The sequence below is a fragment of the Drosophila willistoni genome, chromosome 3R (assembly GCF_018902025.1).
Source record: "Drosophila willistoni isolate 14030-0811.24 chromosome 3R, UCI_dwil_1.1, whole genome shotgun sequence".
NCBI classification, from domain to species: domain Eukaryota; kingdom Metazoa; phylum Arthropoda; class Insecta; order Diptera; family Drosophilidae; genus Drosophila; species Drosophila willistoni.
The window spans coordinates 32,070,944-32,097,933 of record NC_061086.1 but is presented as its reverse complement, the minus strand read 5'-3'; the positions used below and the strand labels follow the sequence as shown (position 1 = coordinate 32,097,933).

Sequence of the window (26,990 nt, the reverse complement as noted above, 5' to 3'; positions counted from 1 at the left end):
GATTGCCCGCCGTTTTATACCCATTGAACTCTGCTAAGCCAATTAAGGGGGGTCATGCTAATGCCCACTGACGAGATGCCAGATAAAAGTCTATTTTACTACATGGTATTTATAAGTACATAAATTCCACAATAATTATCGATCTTAAAACACACAAATGGGCTATGATTCTTTCTCCTCACAGAGCTGCCATAAATTTTTCTTTACAATTCTGACAAAGTTTTCTCTGCCTTCCCTGGGTTGCATTTGTGTCCAGTTCTTTGTCTTGCACTGGCAATAGCCTTAGTTGACTTTCCTCAAGGCTAATCTCATGCTGCCCATGCTCCTCCTCCACCTCATCTGGCTCATCCTCCTCAGAGCTGGGCAGCTCGTATTGCACAATATTCACCCGCTGGCTGAGTATGAGCTCCTTGCAACACTCCTTGATCTGATAATATGCAGTGCGAAAATTCTTTAATTTCACTATGGGCGAGAGTTCATTAATCCGGGCGTTCTCTCCCTTCTGCCCAAATGCACTCAATAAAAGAATTTTGTCACAATCGTGCGGACCGTCGCCACGATTAAATCCAGGCCATAAAAGCAACTCCTTGTACACATGTTCATCCATGGCCACAATATAATCAAAATAACGAAAGTCTTGATTGGTAAACTTAAAAAACAAAACCACATATAATAAAAAACAATCGATTGTCTCACTAATGAACCACCAACCTGTCGACAGATGTGATCCGAGCGTAGACCGTGCTCTCGTAAAATGCGCAAACAACGTTTGTGTGGCCTGCGTCCAATGTTCCAAGTACGTAAACCAGCGCTGTCCACTTCCCAGTAGAGACTTGTCTTCACCATTAAATTCTGCATAATTGCCTCCGCCAAGGGCGAGCTGCATGAGTTGCCTATGCGTTGGGTGAAGAGAGGCCTCAATGGGTTAATTGTATTTCGCCTTTTGCCAATACTCACCCAAGCAGACAAACAGCAATTTCTTATATGACATTTTTTTTCTTTTAATTTTTACTAGGAATTTTATTATCTGCTTACGTTAACTTTTCTAAAATGTGAATTTGTAATTTGTTTTTATTTTATTTCATCAATTTTATTTTATATTCTGGCTACTTTGATTTGAATCGAAGCAAATTAAAAGTAAATGAAGTAAGTAAGTCGTCTCGCCGACTTGGGTATACCATACACCAGGTGAAACAAATATTTAAAATTTCGAAAACCAAATGTAGGTCTATTAAATTGCTTTAACATGCCCTCATACCATATGCTATCTCGCTCACTCTACAAACACACGAGCACTCTAGCGCCGCCACTAGCCAACGGCCAATTCTGACCTTATGGATCGCGTAGCAAAATACGTTCATACGTATATTTTGTATGTTTCTAGTCCGATTTCAATTAAATATTTGGTAGTTTGATAGAAATAGATAAGATTTATTAGTCTGCCAAATTTAATCGCGATGGTCAAAAAATTGCACGACCCAATCGGTTTTTTCTAAATTATGGAGGCGGAAGTGGGCGTGGCAACATATTAAAATATATATATTCTGCGCGCATACTAAGCCAGTATACATACTAAATTTGGTGAGTTTAGCTTTGTTAGTTTTCGAGAAAATCAGTTTTGTTTAATTTTCGGGGGCGGAAATGGGCGTGGCAAAATTTTTAAATAGTCAATATCTGCGCGTCTATTAAGCTAGCTTACATAACAAATTTAATGTCGGTAGCTTTCATAGTTTTTAAGAAAATCTGTTTTTTGTAAATTCCGGGGGCGGAAGGGGCGTGGCAAAAATTTAAAACAAACTCGATAACTGTACATACTACACGAAACTGCATACCAAATTTGGTTTTATCTAGGTGTTCATACGGACGGACGGACGGACAGACGGACATGGCTAGATCGACTCGGTTATTGATCCTGATCAAGAATATATATACTTTGTGGGGTCGGAGATGCTTCCTTCTGCCTGTGACATACATTTTGGCGACTTTAATGTACCATTTCACCCTATGGGTGTATGGTAAAAAAAGTGGTTATCAGAATTGGATTAAATACTTTTAGGAGTAAAATTGCAGGAATTCAAGTCTCTCTCGGCTTCTACCTTGATTATTTCCTATTAAATTTGAAATTGTATATTTTATGGCCAATTTTCAGTAGAACGATTATCATCGCTAATGCAATTTGCTCGCAGGACGTTTCCTTCATTGTCATTCTGTCTTGTTATCGTCGAACTTTCGCCTCTGACCTGGCAAGTGTGTGCCACACCCACCATTACACACACTACACACTACTCTGTTTGAGGGGGCGGCACCAGGTTAAAGTTAAAGACATTACAACTGTCTCTGTGCACCTGCATACTGCATATTGCGGACACAAAAAGTGTCAAGTGGCTGTCAGGTGGCTGGCCCAGCTCGCGACGTCAGTTGCATTCCAAATTAGTTAGCCCGACAAAAGTTCAGCGAACTTTAGGTGAACAAGACGAGGAAACAGAGTGTCCCATATATGTATGCAGAAACGCTTGATAACAATCCTCTTTATAGTCCGATGTCATGTCTTTGGTGTATAACAAAAAATGAAAATGGCGAAAAAGGGAATAAAACTAAAAATGGTTCAGAAATTCATTTCATATCAAAAGTAGGTAAACTCATTTTTATACCCAGCATATAAAGTGGCTAAAGAGCTTATTAGGTTGTGGGTACTATGCTTTAATGTAAAATTCGAAAGTTATCATTTTAGTTTTTATCAGAAGAGATCCCTTCAGGATGTTGTTTAACTTTTAAAAGATCTATAAATAAGGTTGGCAAGGAGAAGACTGTGTCTTAGCTGCAGAACATTTCAAATGATAAAATCTTCTACCTATTGCATACTTTAGGGGAGTTAATTTTTACTCCTTTGATATTCCTAAATCAGACATTGCCACGGATACACGGATACTCTAAAGAATTGATCAAATTGTTACCCAATTAAAGGGAGATTATTTCCTTCGTAAAGGGTAACATTAAGTCGTCGCTTTAATTTAGCGTGGGGATTAGTTTTTTTTTTGCTCTGATTTCCATTTCACAGTAAAGCAATCCGGCGGACCTGGTTGGGTGCGATCGATGGCTTGTTACTTGGCCATTGGCAAAATCCAATTGAATTTGTATTGAACGGCTAAATTGAAAATGCAACTGAAAAGCATATTTCACTTATCACTTTTCACACAAAACACAGCGAAAGGGTGCCGAGGTGCCAAGGGCCGATAGTCGGGATGAGGGATGGGGGGAGAGGCGGTAGAACAAAGCATGCACGGAAGGGGGCAAATGAATGAAATGAAATTGTAAGCGCAAAAGTAAAACACAACAACAAGAAGTCAGTCAGTCAGTTGGCTTGAGCGGGAAATAATATGCAACTATGTATGTATTTGTATGTGTATGTGTGTGTGCACATATGTGGGGAGCACATGTCTGTGTGAGTGGGTGAGAAAGGGAGCAAAGAGAGAGAGTGCCTGGCACTGCGGGCAGTGCATTGTTGTTTTAATTAAAAACAAACCTCCGAGTTGTTGCTCCGACAGAAAAAAAAATAACAAACTAAGCGAGCAACCTGAAAGGACAAAATGGTACTACGAGAACGAAAGAGTGAGAGAGAGAGAGAGAGAGAGAGAGTGCGGAAAGTAGAAAGTGTTGAATATTTAGTGCACAGTAGTATGGACAAAAAAAAAACACACACACACAAAAACAAAACAGAAAAGTAAAAAAATAGAGGCTACAAAAAAATGTAGCACAAAAACGTTCATAGAAAGAGGAAAACAAATAGACAGACAGACAGACAGAAACTAACACACACAGCTAGAAAGAGAGAGGGAGAGAGAGAGAGAGAGATAGAGCGAGAGTAGGAAATGTGAGACTGCAAATAGCAGTGCGAGAGTCCTTTGAGTTCTTTTCGAATTATAAATTTATAATTTAAGAATGTAAAGGACACCTTTTTCTAGCTAAGGATTGAAAGATTTATTTTTACTAAAGTGATTTTGGAGTACACAGGTATAGAAGCTGATAATGGATATAGTAAGTCGATCGCCATTTTAATTCATTGAATATTAAGACAAATTTTTGCATTTAAAGCCACTTTCTGTTGTTAAAAGCACTTATCTTAATTAGCTGCCTCAAGTGCTCGAAATGAAGCAGCAGTCTTAATAATGACAAAGGCATCACTCACTCATCTCAAGGCAAATGTAGGTCTTTGTGTTTGTATTAACGAGAGTTTTAGCTCATTTTGTTTAGGGCTAAAAGCTTCCTTTTGAGCGACATTTTACGGCCTATCTTCGATAATTGCAGGAGTAACCCTCCTACTCATATATGCACATGGGTGTGTGTGTGTGTACTGCATAGGTATGTGTGTATATAGATGTTAGCTAATAGTAACCTTAATGCTGTGGTGCTCTGTAAATGAAAGGGTAAGGACACGGATGCACCTCCTCCGCTCCTTCAGCTATGTATGTATGTATGTATGTACCATGGAGATATAAAAGCCACACCTAATGGCAATTTAAATGTACGCACGTAATGCACACACACACACACACACACACACACACACACACACACGCATACATTTGTTCGAAACGAAAATCAAATACAATAATATAGAAAACAAATAAAATTGAAGCCGACAATACATTTTGCTCGTAGGTAGTTGCTACATTTTTCTATTTTTTCTCTCGTTTTGTTCTCAACCACAAATGCAATTTACGGCACAACAATCAGCGTGCGGCAAACGCAGCAAAATGCAGCTAAAGAACAAACTAATAAAAACACACAACCAACTTGTTGGTCAACAGTAACAACAACAACAACAGCAACAACAAACAAACAAAAGCAACTATTTCGCCAACAGCAATAAAAAGCTGCTCGACCTGCAACTGCATTAACTGACCAGGACTGACGAGGACCAGGACCAGCACCAGGACCAGAAACAGAAGCAGAAGCAGGCGAAGGCCACTCCCAACTCATTCCCATTTTCCCATTACCATTTCCGTTACCATTCTCATTCCCATTGCCATAGTTCTCAGGCACACACACAAAACGCATACATACAATTAGACACACACACCACACCACATACACACACACACACACACAGAGTAAAACAGCGTTGCAGCCTTTCACTTTATTTGCGGCCATTTCCTCGTTGATTGAGGTTCAGCGTTATTTTTTGGGTTTGCGTTTTAAATTAAATTTACCAAAAACGGTGTGCGGTTGTGTGTGTGTGTGTGTGTGTGTGTGTAGAGGTCTGTGGGTGTGTGTTTCCATCACTACAAATTACTGAACAAATGCTATTATAAGTATGTACTCCCTATTTGTGTTTTCCAGCTCACTCAGGTGTAATGAATAAATTAAAATGCATATTTAAGCCATGATGAATGGTCAAAATGACGCGAGGGATTTGTTTGGGCCATTCATCTACATATATTTATGTAGTTTGTTACTTGGCTATTCTCCTTTTGTCATAGCATTCATTCAATTATCATTTCACAATTATTATAGGGTATCGCCAAGTCGATGCTGCATTTCTGTACTCCAAAAAGAGAAAGTTTGGAGAGTGAATTAGTGTTGACATATTCAAATAAATGACTTAATTGTGGTGAAAGTTCCATGACATCTATTAAGTGTTTAAGGGTAACTCAAAGTCGGTGTCTCAATTTAGCTAAACTAATTGGCGTCTGTTCTGTTTCTGTTACCTGCGCTGTTAGTTAACATAACTACGCTCACTTATTATTTTGCTGATCTCATAGTATCTGAGCTTTTTTTTCTGAAGCTTTTGTATAAAGAGTCTGTAAACAAAAAAAAAAATAGATAAACAATCTAATAACAAATGCTTTATTAATATACGTATGTATGTGTTTACGAGTAGGTTTAAAAAACTTGAAGCTCTTATCACAAGAATTTTGTAGACGCTTTTATAAAGATCTGAAAATCAACAGGTTTAGTTGGATAAATCGGTGAATTTAAACTTGAGCGGAATATTTGGCACATTGATGAGAGCAGAACGGAAAGCATTTTCAGCTGGATGGTTGAACTCGATTTTGAAATTGCGTATTAAACGGGCCAGACCCAATTCCAGTTCCATGTCGACAATACGTTTGCCCACACACATGCGAGGTCCGAAACCAAATGGCAGGAATACAAATGGATTTGTCAATTTCAGGCTATTCGCTTGACTTTTCGTCTCGGTGTTGCGTATCCAACGTTCTGGTAGAAACTCTGAGGATCGTGGGAAATATTCATCGCTCTTGAGAGAGCCCAATGGAATCATGGAAACAAATGTATTGGCTGGCACTCTGTAGCCACTCAGAACACAATCCTTTTCCGTTACACGGCTATTGCCGACAATCAAAGGATAAACACGTTGGGATTCCTTGACGCAGGCACGCAAATATGGTACATTCTTCATGGAGGCCTCTGTGAATTCGGAATCCTTATTGGGCAGCACTTCTCGCACTTCCTCTCGCAGTTTCTCCTGCTTCTCCGGATTGAGGGCCAGACACAGAAGGGCAGCGGTAAATGTACTCGAGGTCTGCAAAGACAAAGCCCATTAAAATCGAATCGATCTTGTGGAAAAAAGTAAATAAGCACTCACCGTATCGACACCAGCCATAAGCATATCCATTGCCATTATGGTGGCAACTTTCTTATCTATCTTTAGGAGCTTTTCCAGTACACTTTGCTCATTCTCGGGCTTCACTATACCTTGTTTGGACTCTTCTTCTAATCGGGCAACGGCCTCTTCTACATATGCCAAAGTTACATCTTTTATGTTATCAAATGCCTTCATTAACTGCTTGAGCTTTGGCGTATTCAGATAACGCCAAAGCGAGGGCTTTATTTCCAGATCGGCTGTTATATCAAAGAAGTCATCCAGACTCTTGAAGAGCAGCAAAACTTTTTCATCGGTGCACGATCCCTTCAGTAGACCCAGTTGTTTGTCCAAAGCTACCACAGACACCGACTCCAGAGTCCAGCGATTGATGTGTTCTATGAAGTTATCGGGAGCCTCCAATGTCTGAGCATCTCTTATGGCCTTGATGCTAGAAAAATAAACAAAAAGATTGAGAATTTTTGTGTGTTGCTAGATTTTTCGCAAAACTTCTTACCGCTCCACAAACTCTTGATTCACCAGAGACATCTTCTTGTAGTATAGACGAACATTTTTCGGTTGCATTAGCACTGGATTCACTATGGTTCGAAAATCTCCCCAGTTTTTACCTTGTGTCGGCATTAGACCTTCTATGCCCTGAAAGAATTCTTTGCTATGCGTTTCACGATGATAACGCAGAGTGTCACTGCCTGGACGATTTGGCCAGACGCCTTCGTGTCGAAAGACAACCTCAAAGTCTTTGGGATTGTGTGTGGTCAGTATTGCGCGACGTCCGAATAGGGCTGGCATATAAAAGATATCACCATAATCCTCACGCATGCACATTATCAGTTCGTCTACATCTTTGTTCTTGTATTTTCCACCAGGTAAAGCAATCTTACGGATTAAGTCAATTGAGCCCACGCGGGGAAGATCTTCGAAGGGGCGTGCCTGTTGCCATTCCTCATCATCTCTGGATGGGGCAGCTGCTGCATTTGTTTGCCAACGCTGAAATGTTTTAAAATTCATAATTTTGCTATTGCAATTTCTTATCTTTTGTGTTCATTCACCTTTGCCTGACTAGCTGTCAGGGTCGAGGCGATCTTCTGTCCCTGAAATAAGGGGAGAGCTCGAGTCAACTTGAACATTTCAGCCATAGTGTCTAACTTATACTGGTCAACAATCGCTAGTATTCTATTAATATAACATTCAAAGTTTTCTAAAGCTTTTCGTGTCCGTTTGTCCAGATGATAAGCGTGCCAAAACAAATTCGAAAAAACCCTCCAAAAGCAACAACAAAATCTGTATAATGTCTATATTAATTTGCGCATATTTGAAGAGCAACAAATTCAATGTTGAGCTCGTGCGTGCCCCAAAACTGAAATATCATTTCCATTACCCCCCCCATTTGATGCCACCTCAGCTAAAATTTAAGTGTATGTTCTCACCTGTTTTCGGTTTTCATTAACCTGATGCAATTTTATTCATAATTTTGCAAATAATTTGTGGGAACCTTTTTCTAATCAGTTTAACAATTAAGCTTTGTTATTGTTAATGTTATATTATGATAAGATATTGTTTTTATACCATACACCCATAGGGTGAAATCAGGCCCGGACTGGGACCCTAAGGGCCCATCGGGCACAAGTTGAAGGGCCTATATTATATGCTTTTTTGGGTTTTACATCAAGTATGATCGTTTATGTGAATAAAACAAAAACGACTTCTTACAAATAAACAAACATTTTTATTTGCCTATTTTTTTTTTAACAATGCGCTTCTACGTAAGGCGTAATTTTACTAGATTTTAACACTCATCAAACAGTCAAAAGCTTTTCAAGTAAATTGCTCCGTAAGGATAAGGCGTTATTAATTCGTTCATCTTCAATTTGATTCAAGTTTTTTTTTCAACTGCCATAAGCAAGAAAGTTTCTAAATGCTTTTGCGTCAAACAGCTTCTCATTCTGTTTTTGACATATTTTAACTTGGAAAATGATCTTTCAATGCAAGAAACAGCACAAAACAGCTACGATTTGAGGAAAATTTTTCTGCTGCTAGTTTTCCATGTTCCGTAAACCGCGATTTGATTGCACAAATGGTTTTATCAATAATGACATTGTGAACTTCTACCATAAATTTTTATTGAGGTTCATGGATATGTTCATCACGGTTTTTCTCACCCGGTAACCTTTTCTTTTTGTGCGGCGTATTTTACTAGGAACCTTGTGTATTAAAACATAGTAAAAATAAATTAAGTCCTCTGCTGCATAATACTTCTTCGCTTTGGAAAACAATGCCTGAAAATCGAGTGTCTTACTGTGAACGACAGGAACCCCAGCGCCCATCGATTTGTTATGGTACAAAAATGATTCTTAGTGGAAACCTCGTACGAAGGGTCCTAGTGACTAAAAACTGCTACTCTTCTACATCAAATTTCACCTATCTTGAGGGCCCACCGGGCATTTGCCCGGTTGCCCAGTGGGCCAGTCCGGGCCTGGGTGAAATGGTATATTAATGTTGCCAAAAAGTATGTTACAGGCAGAAGGAGCCAATAAAGTATTCTTGATAAGCCGAGTCGATCTAGCCATGTCCGTCTGTCCATCCGTCTGTCCGTATGACTAAAACTCTGTTAGGAGTAATTTATTGTTAGAAATCTTGTTTTTTAAAGTCCGATTTTTGCTATAAATACGAATTTGCTACAGTAGTCAATTTGTAACCAACAAATTTTATATATTTTGCTGTATAAAAAGATTGAAAGAGAAATGTGGAAAACTCTATGGGGGGAAAGAGGAAAATGACCTCGAGCTATGAAGTGAAAAACCAAAATGAAGCTCATTAAAAAGCCAAATATGGCCAACATCTTTTAGCAATTTTTTGGCTCAACCTCGACCTCATCAATAGCAAAAGCAGTTGCGCCCAAGTTGTCTAGCTGAGATTGCTTTGTGGCCGATAATGCGGCACGTAAAGGCAATTCAGCAAATGATGCAAGAGACCGAGCCGGAACCAGAGGCAAAGACGGAGACGTAGCACGTTGTCTGCAACAAATTCATCTTTTGGTAAAAGACGTTTGACCAAAAAAAAGCCGTAAGCTCGTAAGTCATTTAACATTTTGAGGTATTTAATGAGCCAAAAACTTTTTGGCCGCACATAAATTAAAAGTCGACTAGCCCAAAACTGAAATGTAGCCATCATGAGGGCCTCTAATGGGGAGGGGGATTGGTCAGGTGTTGTGGACTGACCAGGGTATGGCTCTATTAGCATGCCCATTAAAATTAGACAAATGGTTGCCATTGCCGTTTCGCATATCCGCAACTTTTGCTGGTCCTGCAGATTTATGACTACATATAGAACGTATGTATACGTACAGGAAGGAGAGCGGAAGGACTTAGCATTTGGGTTAGCTTTGGCATTGGCATCGACATCGGCTTGAATTTTCGGTTTGGCTTTTTGGCGCAATCACATACGCCACACTCGGGCCACTTGAGAAATGTGATGCGGCCATTTGTTATGATAAATGATTTTGTTTCCAGTTTATGGCGGATTCAAACACGAGCTCGTCCATGCGAATGTGTGTGAAGGTCACTCAAGGTCAGCTGCGCGTAATTGGCAATTGCTGGCCCTTGCCGAGAATACTTAAACCCCACCCCAACCCCGGTCCCCCCTTTTTCATCCTCTTGTTAATCTTAAAGCCTTTAAAACATTCTTGGCTCTAGGTGTATTTTCTTTTTGAAACTGGCTCTTTTCATTTGTATTGCTCGAATGGAAAGGATTTTGCGGTAAGTCTCTTCTATTTGGCATTTCGTTTCTTTTTTCTTTTTGCGAGCCAAGCCTTTGGCAAATTTAACCCTTCACTTCATTAAACGTATTTTACCAATACCCCAGGGCACACAAATCACTTTGGCTCAGATATACACAAAGGCTTCGGCTGCCACAAAGAAAGGATGAATGGGCGTTGGGTAGGTGTGGCCATAGAAATTTGACATACAGTCAAACAAAAGCCTAATCGTGCATCTGACCCCCTTCCCACTAACTTTTGTGGCAATGTATTTGTGTATATATCTGTATTTGTATCCGGAAACGCCTTTGCCATGGCTGCAGAACTGTTACTTGCTGCTGCCGCCTTTTAGTTTGTAATCCATCAAGCGGCTTCGGTTTGGATTCGGTCTACTGTCAAAAGTGGCTAAGAGTGAGTAAGGACTTGGAGGAAAATGGCAAGGGTGAGGATACAAAAACGGAAATACACACAAAAACCTGGCCAACAAATTGTTTGTAGCGACAAGGGCGTAGCTTAACAGGGGACTTCTTCTTTCTCTGTTTTTATGTCGAGCAAAAGTTTACTTAAATTTGTAACTACGCCCATGCTTGACTGTCAGAAATAAAGACATTTCCTGTTGTTAATGTTGGTTGTTAGTGTGGCCATTTAAGCAGTTAGTCAGTTCTTCTCATCTCTTTGTCTTCACTGAGTCTATAAGTCATTTGAGTTGTCATTTCATATGGATTTTACTTTGTTTTTCTTTTGTTTTGTTGAGCGAAATTGAATTATAGTATACTTTAAGGCTGATGCTCTTAATTGTTGCTGCTGCTCGTGACAGGTTGACATTCTCCTAGATATGCTAAAGAGAACTTATGTAATTAACAGATTTCACATTAAATACTTTAGATATTTCTTAGCTGCACTTGACTCTGATAGTTTCTTGGCCATTATTTGGGTTCACTTCGAAGCAACGACTCACGATGTCAGTAGCCCTTCAGTTAGTTATGGGGTCTGATCTTCGTGTGCAGTTTTAAAGTTTTCTGCGTAGCTGCAGATGCTATTTTTGCCCGTCAATCTCAATGCCACACGCACACGACTTGGCCACAAACTTTGTTATTTTCCCCCCATGACTGTCAGGGCAAAAACCAGAATCCATACTCCATTTTCAGTTTCCCAGAAGCAAGAGCTGAAGCTAAAGGAAAAATAGTGGTGGCAAAAGTAGTTTTTTGCCCAGTTTTTGAAATTCGCAACTTTTCTCATTTGTGTGTGTGTGTGTGTGTGTGGTTGTTTGTGCATTGTGTAAGTTGATTTCTTTTGCTTCTGCACTCTCTGTTCTCTGTTCTACTGGCAGATGCATTCCACACACACACACACACACAAGCAAAAATGATGTCCAACTGTAGAACTCTATCTTCCGATTGCCTGCTGGCCGGCCTTCTGGCCTCTAATGGGACAAGCACGAAACTAATCCGCAACATGGCGACAAGAAAATTGAATTCTTACAACTGTCAAATTGAATCTGCCGCAGTCCTTGCCTTCCCTTTCTCTCTCTGCGATCTTCTGCATCTTATAGTTACTTTGTTTTAGCAGCGTCCGGAATCAACTGCACGTGACAGGGCTAAAAAGTGTCGAGGCGTCAAAAACTAAACGGAGAACCCGTCATCATCATCATCATCATCATCGACATCTAGTCGACCCGTTGTTGTTTGTGTTGTTGTTGCCTTCCTGGAATTTACGCCATTGTAAATTTCATTTATTGACTTTCTTTGACATCATCGACGCTCGACGGGCTCATGATAATGACAGACTCATCGATTACGCGATTATGTCACTTTAGAATTTTCTTTCTTTTTTCTCTTTTTTTAAATTTTTCTCATTTCAGTCAAGTCAAAAGCTTTTAGCCAAGCCTGTGCCTCCGTCCTCCATCCGCTGTCCCCAAATCCAATCCCCGGCCCTTCTAATATCATGCCCTTTTTTACGAATGAAATTGCTTTGCTCCAAGTGTAATATCACTTAAGCTTTTAAGCAGTCAAACCCAGAGTACTCCCAAAAAACCTCCACGTCAACAGCGACTCCGATGTCGGCTAACTGGTTCAATTGCCGCACTTTCAGAGCGAGGTGCCCGAGAGGGGCGAGAGAGTCCGGAAAATAAGTCTCTAATGTGTTTAGCTGTTTAGTGCTAAAAGGATTTTGCAGTTCAATTGCACCAGTCACCAGCAAAACAACGAATAATTGAATAAAACACAACAATACATTTCATTTTGCCAAATATATATATATACATACATATTGCATGGTCACCAAAGCCAAGAAGAGACTCGACGACAGGTAAAATTTCATTGTATTTGTCATCAGTGGCGTTTCAGCCAGTGTAGGGATCATTCAGTCAACTGAATTTCCTGAAATCAGTTTTATTGTGGCTTATGACCTGTCTATATATATCCGCAATAAAAACATTTCCCATGACTCTGTAGGTTACTAAATAACCAATTGCTATGGGAATTGAAACAAAGGATGTTAGAAACTCCATAGGAACTCCTTCTTGCCCTCACTGTTTCGCTCCTGTACAATTGTAAATAAGCAATCAACGGAAAATTAGTCGAGAAATACTTAAGGATACTTTTTTGGCAAAAGCTTTCTCTAATGGCACAGTAAATGGATGTCAAATACAAATTATGGATAAGTTTTTGGCCGAGGTAATGGAGGGTAAATGCAGTCGTGTAAATTTATGTTGCAAAATGCAGGTAAACAATAAAATAACGAGATGTCTGTGCAAGCAAATTGCATAAAAGCAAGGCAGAACAAGAGCAGCCCCATAACTATGTACGTGCCAAAGTCAAGAAGGGAAATGTCTTGCGCTTCCCATGGTCCTGGCCTGGCTAACAAACGTGGCACACACACAGACAAATACAGACATAGAAGGAGAGTAAAAAATGCAGGCAGACAGCTAACAAGGCATCTGGGAACCAGGTACGGCAAGTAGACAGTTTGCTCCTAAGTAGAAAACGATAGAGGGGGGAAGTGTGGGGGGCTTGAAATTTGGCGCATGTTAGCATATTTGTTTGCCTGTTTGTTGTTGTTGTTAGCTGGTTGAGGTGCCCAGCATACAAAACGAAAGGTTCAATTGGAACACAACCAGAGTCAACGACTTGCAGACAATACAAATAAATAAATATTCGTTTGACATTTCAAATATGCCAAATGCACGATTTGATGGCATAAAAAATTCAGCAACAAAAGAAAATCTACAAATTTTTTTGCAAACCATCAAAAACGATGATTTGATACAGAAGCATTGTCTAGAGATTCAATGGCAACGAAATTTAAATCAGTTTGTTAACGAATGGACAGAAACTACTTACGAGATTCAAATAAGTATATATAAATATTACTCATACGCCATGTTAACTGCTGCCCATAAAGTACAATGATATCTCTTGGTGTGTTTGAAATTTAAAACCAAACCACAAAGAACTAATACTTGTAGCTTAATTATTGTTAATCTGTTATCTTATTATGACTACTATTTATGTAATTATTATATAATTCCACCAACCACAATATAATTATATTAGATTACACAAAGCCTTTATTAATTTATCTCATTTCATAGAAAAGTAAACATTTTTACAACATTTGAATTGCTTTTATGAATCATTTTAATTAAAATTGTGTTTCTTTAACACAAACAAAATGTGTGGAAAATGTGTCACATTATTATTGAGCAATTTGTAATGTTTGCTTTGCAATTAATAACTTAATTCTTTGGTAAAATTTTACAGTGAAACCTCGATATAACGAACTTCGTTATAACGAAAAACCCAATATAACGAATTTTTTGTTAAGTCCCTTGAAAAAACCTCGTTTTTACGAAGTTTTTCATACAAAAAAACACTATAGGTATAACGAATTTCTGAGCCTAAAAGCCCCTAATTTTAAGCATTTCTATCGCAAAGAGGTGGTCAAAATTTTTATCAATGACATGGAAGAGGGGCGCAAGAGCAATATTAACGTTTTGCAAGGTATCAGAATGGCCCATAAAGCATGGGAAAGCGTAAAACAATCAACGATTGTCAACTGTTTTGCGACATGTGGCTTTGTCGACAGTCCAAATATTACGGCTACAAACGATTGTATTCAAGACAGTGAAGAATGGCTTGTCATTAAAAACCATTTTAATTTGGATGAACATTTTGACGATTTTGTTACCTTCGATGACAACGTTAGTGCTTCGGGGCCTTTAACTGATGATGACATTGTTGGTAGTTTTGCGAAGACAGTCGATGTTGTCGAGGAGGAAGAAGAGCTAGAAACGGTTATCACCGCAAAAGAAGCTAAGCAAATGGTTGAAAAACTACAAACTTTTCTTGAGGCACAAGAAGCTACACCCCAGACTACTTTTGATGGCTTAGCATCTGTTGCACAAACTATAGATGGCTGTATTCAAAACTTGCGCAAACAAACTAAAATAACTAATTACTTTAATAAAGTCTAATAAAAAAAAAATGTTTATTTTTTGTATATTTACCCCCTTTCAGTGCAATTTAGCATTATTTTGGTGGAAACAATGTTTATAACGAATTTTTTTTCAGATTTCTTTAAATTTCGTTATACTAAGGTTTTACATTTCAGTACCTATAGCGAATCAATAGATATAACGAATCATTTTGCGATCCCCCTCAGATTCGTTATATCGAGGTTTCACTGTATTTACATAGTTAAAGACTCTGCTCACTCCCCAAAAGGTGGGGGCAGTTTTTGCAATTTCAATCAATTAAAAAGGTTTTAATTTTCTATTTCACATTGACCAAAAGAAAAGTAAAGCCTTTTACTTGAAAACATTAAATTGAAATACCCAATTGAGAAATGAGAATGAGAAATATATCACAACTAGTTAGTTCAACATTTGTAATTGATTGATTTAAAATTTTGCTGGATTTTTCAATTAGGTGAAGCTGAAATTATTTGCTTTTTATAAAATTTAAATTGTGCCATGTCCAACTATTTCGAGTTCATTAGATAATCTCATTCCAGCCATGCATGTTTCATTTAAAGCTCAAATCGAAATGCTGCGTGACTTAATTAAATTGCAATGCTATCGAACTGAAACCCCACATCGACCCATCGACTCTGCCCCTGCCCCTGCCCCTGCCCCAGCCGCATCCCAAACCAGTCAATGCCAATGACAATAACAATTTAGATAAACAATGGAAGCGGCATGTGGCACGTGATATGCAAACGTGTGTAATTAGCCTTTTGAAATAGATACATGCTACTTCGATACACAAACTCCCTCCATCCTACACAAACTCCCTCCCCCTCTCCCTCTCTGTGTTTGGGCCTAATCACCGAATGCAGCTGATGAGTTTAGGCCTAAATGTTACACGCGCCAATTCCAATTGCCCTGCGTGGATGGCGCTAATTTAAATGAGTTGTTGTTGTTGCTGTTGTTGCTGTTTTTGTTGTTGCTGGTACTGTTGTTTACTTGGCGCCAGATACTGTCAGCAAATAGCATATGGCATAATTATCGGTTTAATGCAACTATCGGGATGGCATAGCACAAATGACAGCGATTTCTTGCTGAAATGTCTTCATTGTCGTGGCCATCAAAGGGACTGGCAAATGGCATTACCAATGACATTTGAGACACACACATCCTACACACACACACACACACACGCACATATGAAGACGAAAGGATAACGCGCTGTGGGAGTGTGACTAATGTTGACTTGATGATGATTAAGTTGTTGTCTCTGTCCCATTGCGTGTTCGTGTTGATTGAGTGCAAATGCTGAGGCAACTATTGAGAGAAACGAGTCAGCAATTGAGTCTCAAATCCCAGTCCCATTGCCATCTCTATAGCTCTCCCTCTCTCTCTCTGTTATCCTTTTGGTCCCCAACGCATTTGCCACAGTTGCTAGTCAGCCCACGCACGTGATTCAATTAGAAGGCTGGGCCAAGTCAAAAGAAAAATTAACTTAAATAAGTACAGATACTTTTCATAATACTTTTCTTTTGCGCCAATAATAATCAGTCACAGTTCCTGCGGGAAATGTCACGGCAGCTTTTAATTATGTTGATAATTAGTTGAGGACGTGATGGCTTTGAAGTACGACTGAAATCGACTGACTAGTGGGCATTGATCTTCTATACATGAATGTGGCGTTGACATTTTCGTAATTTTGTAGAAGGTACAGAAGAAGGTACAAACCTACATAGAACAAGAAGAAACAAAATTGCATTTTTCGAAGCAGCCATTGCTTAGTGGTGAGATGGCATAAGCCTTAACCTGAACTGCCAATCATGGTCAGAATTCAGAGAGTGAGTGAGAGAGAGAGAGAGTGAGACAGGGACGATAACAAGATGTCCTCTTCTGGGAACAGAAAGGACCACCAGTAGCAGCAGCAGCAGCAGCGTCATCCTTCAGTATGCTTACAGAGTGACAAACACAAACTGTGGGATAAATCTTTTGCCAAACACAGGCAACATTCTCGTTTTCCCACTGACAGCAGCAATTTGAGTTTCGGATTCATGTTAAGGGCATTGGGATCATTGGGAACATCTCTGATGCTAGAGCCATGTCTATCGTACGTGTCAATGCGTCTTTTGAATGCTCAATTAAATTTTCAACGGATTTAGAATGGATCGGTTGGGCCAAAACCACTACCAAACCAGCGAGGAAAGAGTCAGCGAAATTGAATTGTAATTGGGTCTTCTCTTGCCGCCACTTGGCGCCTCTGGTCCGAACAAGTTTTATTGGCAAATTGCTAAGTTCATGAATAATTCACTTGGCCCTACGATTTGATTGTTGCCAGTCAATGTATTGATATGTCGGCACCGTTCGTAATTGCAAAGTGAACGATCAAAAATATTGCCAGAGAGATTCCTATATAAGCCATGTTTACAAAACTCTTGCTAGGTGGCGGCCCTGATTGATGAATTGAAGTTAATGAAAGTTTATTGAGCGTACACGGCAGGCCGGCCCGGGTTGAATGAATGACTGGCTGGCTGGCTGACAGAGCAACCGACTGACTGACGGATTGTTTGGGCGGCCACTTTGCAGAACCTAATGAATTTTGCCAGTTGAGCGGAAATGCTACAAAACGCTCAAAGGCTTACATTGCCATTGTGCTCGAGAGCTTGATTTAAGTCATGGGTGTAGCAAAGGGAACTACATACACATATCAAATATTTACTCTTGAACTTAAAAAGAGTCTGGACTGCAAAGTTGAATGCATTTTCGTCTTAAATTCAAAGCATTTTTCATGGATATGTCATTGAGGAGACAAATATCCCTGAAACGATTCAATTTACTCTCAAGAAATGGGAAAAAGTATTAAGTTTGAAACTCTTTAAAGTTTAAACTCTTTACTTATCAGATGACTTGAAAAATAATTGTCTAAATTTGTTAATGAGTAGTTTATGCAAAAGAACCCTTTTTGGAGGAAAAAAAGGTAAGCCCTTGCCTTGGTATAAGTGTGCGAGTGCTTGTGTGTGTGTGTTTGTCTGTGAGTGTAGCTAAAGGGGTTGCCATTGCTTTTGGTCTGTTAATGTAACATTTTACTTTCCATTTGCTTACTCTTTGAGGGCTTTTGCCATTCTGATTATTGCCTCATTGTCTTCTGCTATTTGCTTTTCTTTGTTTAAAGTTGGTCTTTTCTTTTCTATTTTCTCATTTGCCCTATTTCCCATTTCCCATTTCCCATTTTTCTTATATATATTTTTTTTTTGTCTCTCTCTCTGCTGCTATTTGTATTACATTTGTGATCTTAACAAACAAATTTACATGCAAATAACTTTTTCAACTTTGGCAATTCACACCCACAAAGACACACACACACACACACACACACGTGTCGCTTCAATTGGCACTTATCAGCTCATCGATGAGGTTGGAAAAACTTTTCTATTTTCGCTTGTTTTTTTTTTTTTTTGGGGCCAAAACTTTGGCATTTGTTGTTTGTTTATTTTTTTTTTGTTGCCCAAGTATTTTCATTGAAATCGCACAAATCGGCAACATTAATCTGTGATTTAAATGCCATCACATTAATTTTGCCTAAGCCTCGGTTCGGAAATCCTTTAATAGTCGTAAAGCGGCGACACCTCCCAGCTTCATTGCCCCCCCCCCCCACTTCGGCAACTTCCGCCATGACCCCCCATTTACCTCCATGTCCCAATGTCCTCATGTATCACATTTGAGTAATGTCAACATCAAATCTCCCACATAACGCATACGCCGCATTGCACACGCATACACACACACACACACACAGCCACACGGTGGGTAAATGTCTGGAGGCGATGAGTTGAGGGCAGTTTGAGGTGGTTATAATCATAAATTACAGACAGGACCGCATGCGGTGTCCTTTTGCAGTCGTTAAATGCCATGAAAACCAAAATCTCAATGACAAGCAAGGGTGCGGGTGCGACTAAGAGAGAGCGAGAGAGAGTGAGAGAGGGGGCAAAGAGATCCCTTTGATGCACTGCGTGGACTTAACATGAATTATTTGCATTGCGGTTGAAATTCTGGTTTCTGGTTTCAGATTGCAACCCTTCATCCAGTTTACTGGTTCTGGCTTCTGGTTCCAGGTGCGGAGCCAGTCATGCATTGACCTTTGGCCCGCAGGCGTCTGCACAAAAGGATATACTTAATTGATTTGCTCGGCCAGCCAAATGCACTTCTCCATCTGTCAGCTGGTTAATTTGAATGCATTTCGCTTGAGGATTTTGCTTAAAACTTTATAATGCATAAGCTGCTTTAAAATTTGTACAAACTGACAAACAAAAACCCTTTCCATAACTTTAACTTAATATTTGTTTTGCCATGGCACTGCTGATTAAGCGACAAGTTTTCATTTCTGCTAAGCCTTTTCGTTTGTATAAGCCTCCTTTCCCTCCCCCCTCTCTCTCTCTGTCTCTCTCGCGAAAGTTTAAGTTGTTGCATGCTGTGAAGCAACTTGCCTCACAGTTTTCTGTTTGTTAATTTTGATTTGTTGGCTGCACTTTAACATTACTTCATTCCTTTGGCCCTGCAGCCCTTCCGACGCTCCCCTTTGGCAATTGCCATAGCCCAAATAAGCCAAAAGGAAATTGATTTTGCCAAACGACCGCTGTTTGCCAACCAATTTCGTTTGCCTTTGTTTTTTTTTCTGTGTTCCGCTTTGCAAGTAAATATGCGTTTTTTGGCAAATATTTTAGCTTGCTGAGTGTTTTGTGTTTTCTTCTCATTTTTATATTTGTTATTATTTTCTTTAAATGCTTTTGGTTGGTGTTTGGCTTTTTTGTTTCCATGCTGAGAGTAAAATATTTGTTTTTAATTCCGGTTACTTGCAGTATGACATTTTAATAAAGTAAACAAACATCAATGTAACAACATTTGCCATATAAATTTTCATACTCGTCGACGAGAAATCCTTCCCTTCATATATATTTCATTGGGTTTTGGTTTATATGTTGTTAAGCCTTTGTTTCGGAAGGCCTTGAATATTCAAAAAAGCAACTTAAACTAAGAATTTTTAGCAAGAAATGATTAAAGAAAAAAAGACTCTTAAAATCCTTTTCATCAACAAATTGTCTAGTTAAAATAATGCAAGCTAAATTTAACTAAAATAGCATTCATAGAATTAATTTAATTTATTTAGATTTTGTTTTTCTTTGGTTTTTAGGATTTAATTCAATTAGTGTTAATAATAATCTAATGAATGACGAAAGAAAATTTGCATTGAATATATAAATTTTCCTTTTGCCAATTTTACTGGCAGGCATATCGTTTAATTTGATTTTAAAATTCATGAATGTCATTTTAAAATCTCAAACATTCTGATCTGTAGAGTTGTGTGTGTGTGTGTGCATTTGGCCAACCGGAAATGGCAAACACAGGAAACCTCATGAATTAATGCCGCATATTCGGTTATCCACCATGCGATATGTTGCCATTTGATTTATGTATGAGAATTATTTGTACGCATTGAATATGGCAAAGGTGTCAATTGATTTTACCCACATCTGTTTTCTCATTCAGCCAATTGTTGCTCATTAATAAACAATGATAATGTAAATTAAGAAACATCAGTATGAAAACAGAGAGAATAATTATTTTGTTTTTGCTTAAGAATGTTTTATGTAAATGCTCTTGCAAATACTTTATAAGCATATTTCCACCTGTTAAATGAAAGTTCATTTATAAGTTACTACTACAACCCAAACCACTATTAATTGGTACGGCAAGTTTTTTTTCAAGTTGCCGTACCAATTAATAATGGTCACACCATTTTTTGGTGTTTTTGACATGGTTTCATTTAAATAAACTTTTTAAGTTTTTCTGATATGAAACAAATTAGTATTTTGATACCAAATGAAAGATAATAAAATAACCTTTCCAAAAAGTATAATCTTGTATATTGAATATATTGAATTGGAAATAAATAGAACCAATTGAAATTTGAACTTTGAAAAAAAAACTGCCGTACCAATTAATAGTGGTTTGGGTTGTACTTCGTTATTGTAAAAGTCTCCACTTAAATTCGCTTCTTTTGATTTATTCTGTGAGACAAGATGTTATAAAGAGATTACTTGCAATTACTCTTTGTTGCTACTTGTAATAGTTAATACTATTAAAACCAAAAATACATATTACTTACTTTTTGTAAATAGTCAAAAAATCAAGGGTTTGAAAGGGTTTCCTAGAAAGCAAGTTTTGGGAAAGTTAGCTGTGTCAGTTGTGTCCCATTGCCATGCCGAGTCTATTCTATGTTATATCCTTTTGGCAGTAATTGATATTTAGTCCTCTCAGAATAGAATTTATAGAATTATCGAGTTATGTTTTCTGTTTTCAAATAAGAAGCGAGAATAAGTCTCAAAAAGGGAGAACGGGCCATATATGACGTCCTTTAGTCAATAAATCTATAAAAATGATGATTAAAGCATGAGAATTCATCGATTCCCTTGAGGGCTTAATAATGATTGTTAAGATTTCTCCATCTGCTAGCATTGACATGCCCGTTGAAAGAGTATATTTTGCTGCTGCTGGAGAATCATTCGAGAACGTTACACATAATAGGTAGGCATCCAGTAGATTAAGTGAAAGATAATGATCATTATGCGGGGAATGTGTGTGTGAGAGGGGGTAGAGGGGGTCGAGGTGCCACTGCCAGTGACTGTCAACTGTCGGGTCTGTGCCGGGACTGTCCTCGTTCGCCTGTCAGTGACTTTTTAATATTTCGCTGTCGACATCTTGCCGTGCGTTTCTCCACATACATATGTACAAATGTATGTGTGGGCTTTTTGTCTGTGTGTGCGTGTGTGTGTGTTTGTGAGTATGTGCATTTTTCATTCGTTTTTTTGTTGTTGTTGAATTTCATTAAAATTTGCGCCCATTTGCCATAATTTGTATTTGTTGCCTTCAGACGAATGACAGGCCGAGACCGCCCTTCCTCCTCCTTCCTTTCCTCCCCCCCTTCCGACACCTTGGCTCGTGTTGGGTGGCCTGGGCCGCAGATGAGCTTGACAAGCAAATGGAAAAAATAGGAAATATATGAAAAGAGTCTGCTAAAATGTGTGTGTGTGTATGTGTGGGTGTGCATGTGTATGTAAATTAAAAAAAAAAAAAAAGAAAACAGAGTACTGGGCCAACTTGCAAACTCACTGGCAAGGCGAAGTATATATACCCTTGCAATATTAAGGCCAACAACAAGCAAGCGCTTTCCAAAATAATGACTTAATGTTTTTAGTTCAACACGAAGTGAAATTTCATACAAAGAAGTTCACTAGCAAAAGGGAAAAGCATTGTTTTTTATCCGTCTGTGATGAGCATCATGAACATCAGCACTTCATATACCCTCTTTCGAATAGGGTAATGGAAAAAAAGAAGAAAGGAAGAGCACCTCCTGCGCTCTCTCTCTTTCCTCCACTGACGCACCATTTGTTGCAATCAAATGAAATGCCAGCCAGCATCAACATTGACAAACTCGCGACAATCAGACACCACACACACGACACACCAGACCAAACACACACACACACACACACACACACTCTCTCTGTCTCTTTCTGCCACTTAGCCCTCTTGTGGCTCGTTGTCAACATTGCAACATTTATGAATGGGGAAAAAAAAGCAACATATTTTATTTGCATTTTTTTTTGTTGGTTTACTTTGGTTTTGCTCTATTAACCAAATAATCCATTTAAAGGTAAATTCATTTTACTTTGCATTTATTTTGCATGGATTGATTGTAAAATGAATTATTAAAGGAATTGAATTGAATTAAAAGGCTCAGCATATGCCATAATATTTGATTTAATATTTTTTTTTGTTTATTCCAGTTGATCTTTCTTTTGACATGTGTACTGGATTCTGTAATGTGTAAGAGGAGGAGATGTGTCCAAAAGTTGACCTGTTTCAGAAAGGAATCCGCCCATGACTTATATTTACATAAATCAGCAAGAAGTCAAATGTAAAATTTGGAAAATGCGTTTTCAAGTAATTCAATTAATTAAAGTCAGTTTCATTTAACAAATGATAAAGGCAAATTAATAATAGTTGAAATCTTTTTGCTAATATTGAAATTCCTAATTATATATTTGCACAAGTTTCTCATTTCAAAGCATTTTTGTTAATTGGCAAAGTCTTAGATAATTAGAGATTGGCTTTATCCATATGCTGATTTGTTTTTAAGGCCAATCAATTTATTCCACTAGAGTTCACATTGATTGATTAAGGCTAATGCATTTCATATTCGTTTCAATGCAATGTTATGAAACGAATACGAATTGCTGAAAATTAGTTAAAACGCATTTAATGTTTTGCCATGTTTTGGCTGCTTTCACAGAGAGTGAGCCAGGCAAGGCCAAAGTCTGGCAAGAGCCGAATGTGTGGCAAGGGTTTTTGAAACGGAGCAACATTAATAGTTATACAACAGCTGACATATTGATAAATGAGCGCATTTTCAAAGTGCTGCTCAAACTTGATGCCGAAGACCCGATGCTGATGCTAAAGCTGAAGCTGCCTCACAACGTTCAACTATTTCACTGGCAAATGGTTTCAAAAAAGAAAAAAGGGGGAGAAATGAAATGAAGGTTGGAAAAATGACTTTAGCGGCAAGCGTGAGAATTTCGCAAAAGCTGCGTATTTTGTGTGTATATACGAGCACGCACACACACCCATACACACACACACACACACACACAGGAGTGTAAAACAAATGCTTGTACATATTTTTGCAGCTGTGATTCCATTTCACTTGCTGGAGCCAGAGAGGGGAATGCGATGCCGCCGCAACTTTTCCTAGCAATGAGTCAATTTTTTAACATTTATTTGACAGACATTTTTACTTTATTTCTCTCTTGGTTTTTGTGTTGAGAAGAGAAAGAAAAAATTTAATTAAATTGAAATTAATTTGACATGATATTGCAGGCGCCACCAGAACTATTAATAATGTTTTGCTCTCTACGCTACGCGAGGCTAAAATGCAAGTAAGAGTGTGTTAGTGAGTGTTTATGTGTGTGTGGGTGGAGTCAAGACAAATGTGAGCAAAATAAATTCTCATGTTGCGCTTTTTCGGGAGCTAGCATAGCATCAAAATTGCACAAAGCACCGAGAGAGAAAACAGACAAAATCGCGATGCCTAGAAAGACATATAACACCTCCTCAACTTTCACACCCTGCGGACCGTATCCGTGTGTGTGTGTGTGTGTGTGAGCACAACCATAAATCATTGTATACATTGCGGCGCAAAAAGAAAGCAATTTCTCTGGCCAGCCAGTAAGTCAGACATTCAGTCAGTCAGTAAGTCAGTCAGTGGTTCGAGTTGTGGTGCTGCTGCGGCATATAATTAATTAAATTTCATTTTTAAGCACTCAGCCATCCGCAAAAATATCACTCATACGTACTGGCACACACACAGTCACACACACACACACACACACACACACAAATAGGCTATAAATTCAATTCGCATCGAGCAAAATGTCGTTGGCAACGATTTGCCCTTTGATAAAATGTAAAATTTTTTCGTTTAGGTAGAGGGCTATAAATCGCGCGAGTTGTTTCAAATTTTTCTCGACTAGAGCCGCTTGAATGCTCGCTTGACAGTTGTACAGTTCGATGTGGGCGTGGCATATCATTTTAAGGTTGACTGAAGCTAAACACCAGTAAAAACAAAAGCAAATAAACATGCCGGAAACTATACTAACCACACTGACAGTGAAATACTCTATCCTTCGTATACTTTCTGAAAAGTCGTAATGTAACAGCTTTTTGTTTACATACTATTGGTTAATACATAGTTTCGATTTTCTTAGGCTTGGGATCAAAAATTGTTGACAATTTTGTTTTCAGTTGTTACAAAAGTCATCATAAATTTCAAATACCCCACGAAGGGGATGTAAAAATGTACTAAAGTCAAATAAATTACAAAACATGGACAGACAGCGAATGAATCTATGGCCAAAGACAATGTTATGTGGGGATTGGTTTCAGAGAGAAGATGAAGAATAAATAGAAATAGAGGGAATAGGAAAGGAAACGGAATTGAAATAATATTAAGAAGAAGGAGTTGAAGAGACAGAGAGAGAGAGAGAGAGGAGCAAATGAGATAAATGGTTTTTTAAATGTCCTGCACAACTAGAGACGAAATGGGGCAATCCACTGTGACTGACAACTGCCAGCGACAATGAATGGAAGCAAGACAGGAGCCAGGAGCCAAGAGACAAGCGACAAGTTCGGCGAGGACTTTTGCCAAAGTTGAGTTAAAGTCGACTCCGAGAGTCCCGTGTGCACATCATTGGGCATTAGGTATGCATGCCATTGTGCCTGGGCTGTCGACGTTGTAGGCAAGCAAAGCGTACCAGAGAGAAAGAGAGAGAGAGAGAGAGAGAGTGAGTAAGGGAGATAGGGAGAGAATGACTATAAGGTCGAGCAGCGATGCGCAGAGTGCCAAATGGTAGCCGGCTTCTTTTTCTTCTTCTCTGGCTTCTCGATAATGAAGTTAAAAATTCCATACATACAAATACAGACACACAGACTTCAATGTGAAAGAGAGAGACAGAGAGAGAGATAGAGAGAGATGGAAAGAGATGAAAGCATTGGAATTATAAGCAACTGACAGAGTAAGAGAAAGACAATGCTGCAGTTTTTGTTGCTATTGCTGGTTGTGCGGCATTTGCCTTTGGTATTTATGAGTACGTTGTCCTTGATATGCCAGCGGAATTACTAAATGTCCCTGACTTGACACTAACTCACACGTACATATATTCACTCACTCACTCACTCACCCACTCACCCACTCATTCATTCATTTTGTCAATTTCTCAGTTTTGCCTGCGTCTGAGCCAAAAGCTCTCTGCTTAACTCTGTCAGCAATATGTTTATAGACACGCCCTTAGCTTACCCACTGAACTGCACACGTACACCTTCTATTCTAACAAACATTCATACACACACACACACACACACACAGACTAACACACTCACACAATTTTTATCTTGTACGTGCAGCAATGGCCCCAAGGCGAAATTTAAATAGAAATAGCATGTTGATGTTGTTTGGAGTAGGTTCATATTTAATTTAATATGCGTGACTCTCTCATACATAAATATTTTAATTTATTTCTATGCAATTCAAGTTTCTATTTCCTAGTGAATAAGTTTTGGATAATGTCTACAGAGTATTAGAGACTTGACCCATTACGGATTATTGAATTCTCCAAGGAATGTGATCAATAGACGCATAACTAGAACTAGTTGAACGTATTGAAATCATTAAATTAACTAGTTAGTTTCAAGATATAGAGCTTAGAAATATTTGTTAATTCTTATACTCTTCCATTGCAACCGATTCTAAACTAAATCCAATTTGTTGCGTGGGTCCTGAAAGCATATCCACAAACACATCCACTTGAATATCGCACTTGAGTGTTGATCCCTACGCAACCCTAACCAAATCCTTGACTGAGCACACTCTATGTAAGCTCTGCTAACATGCGTGTAACATGACGAGACATAAGCACTGCCTCTTTCCCTTGCCAATACAATAGAAAGGGAAAGGGAATGGGGGGATGGGGCATATTGCAACACTCTGAAGTCGAGATTCTAGCTGATGCAGTTTGCTTTAGTTTTTGTGTATGTCCTTGTTTGTTGTCACACAAACACACACGCATTTTGATTGTGAGCAAAAAATCACAAAATTTTAGCAAGATAAGTAAAAAATGTAAGAGAGAGAGAGGGAAGGGTTAAGGGTTCTTTAAAATGGGTTGGGAAACTCAAAAAGTGCCAACAAGTGTATGTCCAAGTGCAGATAGGAAGTCAAGTGGCCTGAAAGAGCAAGTGCTTGATGATTAGGTGGAATGCAGGTGTGTGTGTGTGTGTGTGTGTGCGTGTGTGTGTGTGTGGCACCTGAGATGTCTTGAAAACTCTTGTACCAGTTTGTGCATGAAATCAAGCAGAATGAGAAACCAATTTGTGTGGAAATACAAAAGCTGCAAACGGATACCAATGAAATGAAATTGGCTAAAGGGTTTAGGATTTACTTTGGTTTCGATTTGTTTTGTTTAACTCATTTTTTCATTTGTTTCCAGAGCGCAAAGTCGATGGAAAACATGGCGGAAAACAGAAAACTTTCTGTAAGTCGTTAC

The 26,990-nt window shown here is 38.7% G+C and overlaps 2 protein-coding genes across 2 annotated transcripts; both read right to left on the bottom strand.

Annotated features, from left to right (window-relative positions):
* Window positions 1-42: 42 nt before the first annotated feature.
* LOC6649851 (low molecular weight phosphotyrosine protein phosphatase 1) lies at window positions 43-1,069 on the bottom strand. The gene is made up of 3 exons (XM_002072196.4): window positions 958-1,069; window positions 712-893; window positions 43-649 (listed from the first exon to the last, which is right to left on the bottom strand). The coding sequence occupies exons 1-3, from the start codon at window positions 989-991 to the stop codon at window positions 179-181; spliced, it is 687 nt and encodes a 228-aa protein (XP_002072232.1). The 5' UTR covers window positions 992-1,069; the 3' UTR covers window positions 43-178.
* A 4,762-nt stretch (window positions 1,070-5,831) lies between these two features.
* On the bottom strand, window positions 5,832-7,776 carry LOC6649850 (probable cytochrome P450 12a4, mitochondrial). The gene is made up of 4 exons (XM_002072195.4): window positions 7,675-7,776; window positions 7,122-7,612; window positions 6,608-7,055; window positions 5,832-6,544 (listed from the first exon to the last, which is right to left on the bottom strand). The coding sequence occupies exons 1-4, from the start codon at window positions 7,759-7,761 to the stop codon at window positions 5,954-5,956; spliced, it is 1,617 nt and encodes a 538-aa protein (XP_002072231.1). The 5' UTR covers window positions 7,762-7,776; the 3' UTR covers window positions 5,832-5,953.
* Between the last annotated feature and the right edge of the window lie 19,214 nt (window positions 7,777-26,990).

Coding starts and splice junctions, on each gene's coding strand:
- LOC6649851 (XM_002072196.4), bottom strand. CDS start 991: ATGTCATATAAGAAATTGCTGTTTGTCTGCTTGG. Junction 894..957: donor ATTGCTGTTTGTCTGCTTGG/GTGAGTATTGGC, acceptor CCCAACGCATAG/GCAACTCATGCAGCTCGCCC. Junction 650..711: donor CGGATCACATCTGTCGACAG/GTTGGTGGTTCA, acceptor TTGTTTTTTAAG/TTTACCAATCAAGACTTTCG.
- LOC6649850 (XM_002072195.4), bottom strand. CDS start 7,761: ATGGCTGAAATGTTCAAGTTGACTCGAGCTCTCCCCTTATTTCAGGGA. Junction 7,613..7,674: donor TGACAGCTAGTCAGGCAAAG/GTGAATGAACAC, acceptor AAAACATTTCAG/CGTTGGCAAACAAATGCAGC. Junction 6,545..6,607: donor TTATGGCTGGTGTCGATACG/GTGAGTGCTTAT, acceptor TTGTCTTTGCAG/ACCTCGAGTACATTTACCGC.